Source organism: Oncorhynchus gorbuscha, linkage group LG09 (assembly GCF_021184085.1).
Source record: "Oncorhynchus gorbuscha isolate QuinsamMale2020 ecotype Even-year linkage group LG09, OgorEven_v1.0, whole genome shotgun sequence".
Lineage (NCBI taxonomy): Eukaryota > Metazoa > Chordata > Actinopteri > Salmoniformes > Salmonidae > Oncorhynchus > Oncorhynchus gorbuscha.
Window position 1 is genome coordinate 89,851,596 of NC_060181.1, and position 9,499 is coordinate 89,861,094.

Below are 9,499 nucleotides of genomic sequence, written 5' to 3' on the forward strand. Positions count from 1 at the left end.
TTGGTAATTAACAGATTATCTATGGTAATCTATCGTAACTTTGGTAAAAGTCACATTAAACACCAATGTTATTCACTGAGTTGATGGTTTATATTTAAACCATATTTAAAACCATCTTATTATTGAATATATTTTACATGTGATAAGGCCCAACAGAGGGCCAGAGACTGTCATAATCTGAAATACCCAAAAGGGCCACTAGATTATGTAAAATCCTTAAAAGATACCAAAATCCTGGTAATTTACTGGTAAACTTAGAAATGTTTCCAGTAATATACCCTCCCCTTGCAACCCTAGTTCAGAATGACAATGAAAAACCAACCACAATCCAGGGACAGTTCAGGTTTGACCTCTGAACTTTGACCTTGCTTTCACCTGCAACTCTGTTGTGGCAATAACCTCCTATAGGTTAGGGCTATGGTTTAGGATAGGTTTATGTTTGTGATTGGTGGATTGTTATTTGAACAGTGTAGTCAGTAGTGATAGTTCCAGAACATCAATAACACACCTGTGTTCCATGACCTTCTCCTCCCCTCTCCCTCCACAGGGTGCTGTACATCGGTCTGGCCTGCAACACGGCTCGTTTCCTGTACATCTCCTACCTGGAGGACGCCTGGATCGTCCTGCCCATGGAGGTCCTTCAAGGTTAGGCTACACTGGGTGTCACGGCGTGGCATATGTTGACTTAGCTTAGTTTAGCCAATGTTAACATTAGATAGAAAGAAGGCAGAAGCAGTGTTTGAACTGGCTGCACCAGTGCACTTACATTGTTGGCATGTTGGCTCAGAGTTCATATCAGGCAGGACAGGAACTCTCCTCTCAACGAAATGAAAGGCTTTTCCTTTGCCTGGAAAACACCCTTTTCCTCTGTATCTAGACTTGACTAACAGCCACTTAGGCCATGAATAACAATGTTGCAGCTGCACACGAAAGATTAACATTAAAGGACGCTTAAAATGTTTGTAATCATTTACTAGAGGTGTAACAACAGCCAACAAAACACTTAGAGACGCACTGAATCTCTTTAAAAAAAATCTCCATCATTCTAAAAGAAGTGGTATGACAATATTTGTATTTTATTTAACATTTATTTAACTAGACAAGTCAGGTAAGAACAAATTCTTATTTACAATGACGGCCTACCCCGTGCCAAACCCAGAAGATGCTGGGACAATAGTGTGCGGCCCTATGGGGACTCCCAATCATGATACAGAAACAAAATGGCCGTAGCTCTGGTCTGGCCATTGTTTTTTAATAGTGGGAGGTTATGCCACATTCACATCATGTTGGAAACTCGGGAACTCTTAAAATGAACCTATGTTATTTGCGTTGCGCTTCCTATTGGTTGATTCTGATCATTCCCAAGTGGGAAACTCGGCTATCATCTTTTTACAACGAGTAAGCAAGTTGGAAATTTCAGTGTTCGACATGACGTGAACACGACACACGTGACGACATGGGCCAGCTAAAAAGCTGAATAGGGGGCAAGGCCAGGCCGGACTATGGAGGGTAGCAGGTTCAATGGCTTTGTTCTATTATTGGTGTACAATGAGACATGTTGACTTGGAACTAGCTGGTTGAGCCACTTCAAACACGGCACACCCAGCGAGGCTCTATCTCAGGTTCCGCTGGTTGTTCCTCTACAGGAAGCCAGGTTTTCCTGTGTCTACTCTTCTCAATGGCAAGGCTGTGCTCACTGAGCCTGTACTTTTGTCAATGTTTTTCTAAGGTTTTGATCAGTAACAATGGTCAAATAGTTAGCCATGCATGGTGTACTGTCGATTTAAGGCCAGATAGCACTGCATTTGTTATGCAGGTGAATGAGGACCCAAAAGCGACTTGGCGAAAACAGAGTTTTTAATCCAGTAAGAAACTTTACAAAACAAAAGGCATAATACTACTCATAAAGACGAGAACAGACTGGAGACTTGATCAAGAACTGCAGGTTGCCTCGGGAAGGCACTTGAACCTAGCAGACTCAGACACCTGCTCACCACGCAGCATCTGAGGGAAACACGACACGACAGGGCAAAACATAGACACAGCACGGTGAATTATAGATAAGGATCCGACAGGGCAGGAACGGAAAACAAGGAGAGAAATAGGGACTCTAATCAGGGAAAAGGATCGGGAACAGGTGTGGGAAGACTAAATGATTGATTAGGGGAATAGGAACAGCTGGGAGCAGGAACGGAACGATAGAGAGAAGAGAGAGCGGGAGAGTGAGAGAGGGAGGGGGAGAGAGAGGGATAGAAAGAGGGAAAGAACCTAATAAGACCAGCAGAGGGAAACGAATAGAAGGGGAAGCACAGGGACAAGACATGATAATTAATGACAAAACATGACAGCATTTTGCTTTGTGCTTTTGCTTGTGTTTCCTAATAAGCAATGTAGTTTTGTTTACTGTTGTTTATTGTTTTATCTGATTGATTGGATGTTCTGGTCCTGAGGCTTCAGTGTGTTAGTAGAACAGGTTTGTGAACTCAGCCCCAGGACCAGCTGGATGAGGGGACTGAGGCTTCAGTGCGTTAGTAGAACAGGTTTGTGAACTCAGCCCCAGGACCAACTGGATGAGGGGACTGAGGCTTCAGTGCGTTAGTAGAACAGGTTTGTGAACTCAGCCCCAGGACCAGCTGGATGAGGGGACTGAGGCTTCAGTGTGTTAGTAGAACAGGTTTGTGAACTCAGCCCCAGGACCAGCTGGATGAGGGGACTGAGGCTTCAGTGTGTTAGTAGAACAGGTTTGTGAACTCAGCCCCAGGACCAGCTGGATGAGGGAACTCTTTTCTTTGCTCAGCTTTTGGCATTGCAGGGCTTGGTAATGATGAGAGGGGGTCACTGTATTTTAGATGTTTCCAAAACTGAATTGCTCTTTTCTGAGTTTTTATTATTAATGGATATTGACCTAATTCTTCGCTGCATGGGTTGTTTGTAGTTTTCTTCTGGACATGTAGGAGAATCTTACAGAACTCTGCATGTCGGTTTTCAATGGGAGTGATTGCCCATTTTGGTGAAATCTTGTTTTGCAAGTTGACCCCACATGCCACACTCTCTGTCTCTCTCTCTCCTTGTCTGTGTCACGAACCGGCTCAAAGCCCGTAACAAAGGGAGGCAACGTGGAGATAAGGAGTAGCAAAATATGTATTTATTAACTAAAGCAACTAAGTATAATATACAATGGTGTGTGTAATCAGTAATCAGTAGTGTAAGTGAGTGTTTTGCATGCATGAATGTGATAATGCAGGGTGATGAAAGGTGCCAAAGCAAACAAACGGCCACCAAGAACCACAACACAATCTACAAAAGGTGTCTGCATGGAGAGAGTCTCTTCCATGAATGTTGAAGAGGTCTATTTATCCTGGGAGACACCTGGCCCAGGTGTTTCCCATGTAGCTGACGACCCTCTCAACTCCGCCCACCGGCATCCTAATAAGGAAACAAGAACAAAGACAGAATAATATAATATATAATAATAATAATATACGGCAGACAGAGTGGGAGGGTCGTCACAGTGTGTGTCTCTGTCTCTGTCCCTCTCTTTCCGTCTGTCTTTCTCTGTCTGTATCTCTGTGTATCTAGGTGTGACCCATGCCTCAGTGTGGGCAGCCTGTATCTCCTACCTCAGTGCTGCAGTGCCTCCAGAGCTGAGGACCTCTGCCCAGGGTATCCTCCAGGGCCTGCACCTAGGGCTGGGCCGGGGCTGTGGGGCCATGGTGGGGGGAGGCTTCGTCAGTGTTTTTGGTAAGAAGAACCACTGTGTGAGGAGAAGTTGTATTTAATCAGATTAAGTGTCCCCCAGTTCTAGAGTATGTAAAACACATTCAACCAAAGAGAGATGGATATATTGGCGTCACCCGTTAAAGGTATTATCAGGAGTAAAGACTGCTGCGTTAAAGGTATTATCAGGAGTAAAGAGTGCTGCGTTAAAGGTATTATCAGGAGTAAAGACTGCTGCGTTAAAGGTATTATCAGGAGTAAAGACTGCTGCGTTAAAGGTATTATCAGGAGTAAAGACTGCTGCGTTAAAGGTATTATCAGGAGTAAAGACTGCTGCGTTAAAGGTATTCAGGAGTAAAGACTGCTGCGTTAAAGGTATTATCAGGAGTAAAGACTGCTGCGTTAAAGGTATTATCAGGAGTAAAGACTGCTGCGTTAAAGGTATTATCAGGAGTAAAGACTGCTGCGTTAAAGGTATTATCAGGAGTAAAGACTGCTGCGTTAAAGGTATTATCAGGAGTAAAGACTGCTGCGTTAAAGGTATTATCAGGAGTAAAGACTGCTGCGTTAAAGGTACTATCAGGAGTAAAGACTGCTGCGTTAAAGGTATTATCAGGAGTAAAGACTGCTGCGTTAAAGGTATTATCAGGAGTAAAGACTGCTGCGTTAAAGGTATTATCAGGAGTAAAGACTGCTGCGTTAAAGGTATTATCAGGAGTAAAGACTGCTATTCGATGTTCAATTTGCTGTTCAATGTTCATTAATTGAAATGACTATTGAGAACAGCAGTAACTATTGTAGATGGTACATTTAACAGTGGCTAACAGAACAGAATGTAGCTTCACTCCTACTTGAGCAGCTAGTTGTACTCACACGTGTCATACTCTGACATGCCTTTCCAACTGTTGAACAACGCCTCCTCTCCTTAAAATGATGCCCTGTCCTCCATGGTTTTCTCTTAATAAACTACCAGCAGCCCCATCTTCAATCATTAGGATAGGAATTTGATGGTCTGGAATGCATTTGGCAGCTCTCCCAGAATAACAACTGTGTGTCTCTCTCTGTGTTCTGAAACAGATCTTGAGGACTGTGGTAACATATATCCTTTACAGTCCTGAAATGGACATTACTTGTCAGTTTTTCTGTTACATGAAAAGCATTGAGTGAAATAAATACATTTATTTTGAGATTTTGTTTCCAAAAGCCTATGGAGCACACGTTTTGTCTTTTTGGGTTATGGTTTAGGAGCGACCCACACCTTCAGAGGGATAGGAATGGTGTCCCTCGTCATCCTCCTCCTCTTCGCTCTCATCCAGTGGCTGGCTGTGCAGAGTGGGAACAAAGGTTTGTGTCATTAATGTTTATTTTATCCTACCCTGTACCCTTCATGGCATGCCTCTGCATGGACTTAGGCCTACAGGAAAACAGAATTTACTTCACCTAGTATACTCCTTAGTGGAGAAGTGACTGGCTCCCAATCTGGCAAGCATAACATTTACTTCACCTATTAAACCCCTTCGTGGAGAAGTGACTGGCTCCCAATCTGGCAAGCATAACATTTACTTCACCTATTAAACCCCTTAGTGGAGAAGTGACTGGCTCCCAATCTGGCAAGCATAACATTTACTTCACCTATTAAACCCCTTAGTGGAGAAGTGACTGGCTCCCAATCTGGCAAGCATAACATTTACTTCACCTATTAAACCCCTTAGTGGAGAAGTGACTGGCTCCCAATCTGGCAAGCATAACATTTACTTCACCTATTAAACCCCTTAGTGGAGAAGTGACTGGCTCCCAATCTGGCAAGCATAACATTTACTTCACCTATTAAACCCCTTAGTGGAGAAGTGACTGGCTCCCAATCTGGCAAGCATAACATGTACTGCCATTCACTTTTTATTCTCTTTCTCAATCAGCAACTGAGAAATTCATAGGCATTACAATGCTGCATTAATCTTATTTAGGATCTTAATAGTGGAGATTGTTGTTAGGTCAGGAATTGTTATGAAACATTTAGCTTGAGTTATTTTCCAGATCCCAGAATGCTGGCGGAGAACATCCCAGTCCCCTCCAGCCCTTTTCCCATAGCGACCATAGACATTATCCAATCAAATAACGGAGCCGCCACAATGACACCACCGAGGAAGACCAAGCACCAAGAGGATCAGGAGGATTTGAGCGAGCCTGCCTGGGTGGTGTCCGCCTCACCCTGGGTCTCCCTGGCCTTCGCCCTGCACCAGATCAGAGAGATGGCTATCATTGCCAGGAGTAGCCCTGCAAACAACCATCCGCCGCTGCAGGTACTGTAGGTAGACAGGGTGGCTGGCAGCTCGTGGGCTTCAAGGATAGACTGATGAGTTCAGGGATAGACTGATGAGTTCAGGGATAGACTGATGAGTTCAGGGATAGACTGGTGGGTTCAGAGATAGACTGGTGGGTTCAGGGATAGACTGGTGGGTTCAGGGATAGACTGGTGGGTTCAGGGATAGACTGGTGGGTTCAGGGATAGACGGGTTCAGGGATAGACTGGTGGGTTCAGGGATAGACTGGTGGGTTCAGGGATAGACTGGTGGGTTCAGAGATATACTGTTGGGTTCAGGGATAGACTGGTGGGTTCAGGGATAGACTGACGGGTTCAGGGATAGACTGGCGGGTTCAGGGATATACTGGCGAGTTCAGGGTTAGACTGGCGGGTTCAGGGTTAGACTGGCGTGTTCAGGGATATACTGGTGGGTTCAGGGTTAGACTGGCGGGTTCAGGGATATACTGGTGGGTTCAGGGTTAGACTGGTGGTTTCAGGATTAGACTGGTGGGTTCAGGATTAAACTGGTGGGTTCAGCATTAGACTGGTGGGTTCAGGGATAGACTGATGGGCTCAGGCTGTGCTTTGAGGCTGGGCCCAAAGACATATCACTGGGCAGAGAAATAAACAGGTAATGTTTGTGATTTTTACATTTGTGATAATGAAATGTAACCGGAATGTTTATCTAGCAATGTGTGCATGTTCCAGCCAAGGTTCCATGTTGTATCATGTCCTGCTGAGAATTGTCTTCTTTATTTCATGCATCCAATCTTGAAGAAAGGTGAGAATATAATACCTGCCTTTAGAATGGTATTTTATGAGGGTGTTTTTCATATTGTAGTGACCTTAACCCGAGTCCTAGCGAGCTCGGCAAGAGGTTTGAACCTCTAGGCGTAGCGGTTAATGTGTTGACTTGACTTTCGCTGGACCCGAATTGACTACAATATCTACAACATTTTGCTAAGTAGTATTATTACAGTATTAATGTAACACTTTACCTTTGTTCTGATTGGTAGGAGTTAAATGAGATCGGCACAGATGAACCAACTGATCCCAGTCCCCATCCTTAGAACCTACCTCCCCAGACTGGTCCCTCTCAAGTGGGACCCGCTCTCTGACCAGGACCTACGCATGCTGATCAACCACCCCTCTCCACGGGCCAACGCACAGTAGGGGACTGGAAAGAGGGGACACGTTGCACATTGAGGAACTGCCCTAAAATGTTTTCCTTCCAAGCAACACCAAGTCAAAGCCCATCCATGCACAGCTGGGAAGTCCAGATAAAAGAGTTAAGGAGTATGATTTATACAGACTGGACAGGAGATAAATACTAACCAAAATGAAGGAGGTTGAATTCTTCCTCCTAGCAAGACAGGTCTTAACTCTTTGACCGATCTATTGTTACTCTGTCAAGTGGACATCAAACGAGTAACAGAGTCATATTTATTTGACTCATCCTGGAAATCTGGGATAGTGGGTTCGATTTGAATAAGGCTCCATTTGTATCGCTGGCCCTCGATGTGCCTGAGCCGCGGTGCTGTTGTAGGTCGGTGATTCACACTCCTGTAGCAGTGCCACACTGAATCCAAAACGCTGTGTGTAATGGCTGCTTTGCTTGATGTGGACTGTAGAGATTCCTCTTTACATAAAGTTTAGGTGCCAATTCAATAGGCGAACGTTGTGTAATGTTGCAGATAGCAATGTTATTAATATAACTGGTTGGATGACTTATTCTACATGTCAGAGAGACGTGTGTTCTGAGGTTGGTGGCACCTTAAATGGGGAGGGCTCGTGGTAATGACTGGAGCAGGAATCAGTGGAACGGTATCATATACATCAAACACATGGTTTCCATGGTTTCTATGTGTCACATGGTTTCCAGGTGTTTGATGCCGTTCCATTAGGTCCGTTCCTGACATTATTATGAGCCGTCCTCCCCTCAGCAGCCTCCACTGTTCTACATACTATGTTGATATCCACCTGTTCCCACAACTTTGTGCTCTCTTGAAAGTGGCCCTGCTTTTATATGTAAATGTTTACTGTGTCTAGTGACGAGTCTACCACCTATCAGCCACTGAAGCTGTGGAAGAATAGACACGTAAAAGGGTTTATGATATCCACCAGGCTTTTAGAGTCTGTAATTACTACAAACTATAACAGTTCTGTAGAGACCACTTTCTATATGTAATGATAAGGTGTCTTCAGGCCAAGATGTCTAAATGTGAAATATTTCACTATGATCATATTTAGACAGAAATAATTGTCAATGATATCAAACTGCTTTCCTCCCAAGGGACTATCTAAAACAGTTGTATTGTAATGACCATTTCACATGCCTTGTCTGCTGTCTTCTACCTGACAACTAATACTCCTGGTGCACTGTGGCCTTTATCTTTTCAAGGTGAAACAACAGTTTGCAATACGTCACTGGAAAAGTTAGTTTTTTTAAACTACCAAAAATGTATCCTTGTAATTTAATATGAAGAACATGCACCCAATTTGAAATCACTTTAATGCTGTTTGATATGAAATGTATGTAAAAAAATACAAAAAAAATCAAGCATAGGCATATTTCTAGCCATGAGGGAGAAAAGTTTTGCTCTTGACAGACATGGTCCAATCAAAATCTCAATTTGATGTTTCCAGCACGTGATTGGCTGTTCCCAAGGCTGCAGTTTCTTAAGCAGCCAGGTTGGGGCAGTAGATGGGAGTTCACTGGATTCCACAGCAATGGGAGTACATGAGAGCTTGTTACAGTGACCAGTAGGGGAGCAGGTCTCAATGCCCCAGGCACTTACCACACAGGAGGAGAAAAACAACAAATGTATTAATGATTGCTGCCAGTTAACCTGAGAGCTATAAGCACCATTTGAAAGTCATTCTGGTGAATAGTTGTAACTACGATGCAGAGGTTTTGATTCCAGAGGAAGACAGATGTCTGCTTTGACTATGATTAGAGTGGGATGACAGCCTGAGGAAGAGTTTCTGGGTCACTATGAAGTCAAACCCACTGAGAGAGACGATAGCTCTGAGAGACTCTGGGGCATCCCTGATTCTCCCTGAGTCTACACTTGTACACTTTCTCCCATTGATTTAACAAATGGTGGAAACTCCCTCCAGCCAATGCTTACACCAATCCTATGCTTTTAAATCCATGCCAGGGAGTGTTCAAGTACACACTTCTGGAAAAGGGTGGAGAATCAGGAGGGAGCCTTTGGGGACGATGGGAATATTCAAGTCCCCTAAAGTCTCTGTTGCCCCGGTTACAGGACTTCTCTTCTCATTAGGTGTTTTATCATGGAAGGTGAAGCCGAGAGGGTACCGCCCCTACTTTCTGCCTACTGCTAGTTTTCTGGCCATTTTAGGGTCCTCCGGTTCACCACAGAGGTTTAAATTGATATTAGAAGAGCTCCATATCCTCGTCCCCTATGAGGTAGGGCTCTGGAGGTGGGGTGAAGGTGCTGGGGGGGGGGCAGGCAG

At 44.2% G+C, this 9,499-nt stretch overlaps 1 protein-coding gene across 2 annotated transcripts in view; it reads left to right on the forward strand.

Moving 5' to 3' along the window:
- The window catches only part of LOC124044245 (major facilitator superfamily domain-containing protein 6-like), a 21,172-nt gene extending 11,898 nt beyond the window's left edge, over window positions 1–9,274 (forward strand). Inside the window, exons 3-8 of one of the 2 annotated variants that reach the window (XM_046363853.1) lie at window positions 548–645; window positions 3,580–3,741; window positions 4,963–5,061; window positions 5,752–6,017; window positions 6,797–6,800; window positions 7,036–9,274. In XM_046363853.1, the coding sequence (XP_046219809.1) occupies window positions 548–645; window positions 3,580–3,741; window positions 4,963–5,061; window positions 5,752–6,017; window positions 6,797–6,800; window positions 7,036–7,046 (640 nt within the window). In that variant the 3' untranslated portion in view covers window positions 7,047–9,274. The remainder of the gene's footprint in view (window positions 1–547; window positions 646–3,579; window positions 3,742–4,962; window positions 5,062–5,751; window positions 6,018–6,796; window positions 6,801–7,035) is intronic. The other variant, XM_046363852.1, reaches the window with a different exon arrangement.
- The last annotated feature ends 225 nt before the right edge of the window (window positions 9,275–9,499 follow it).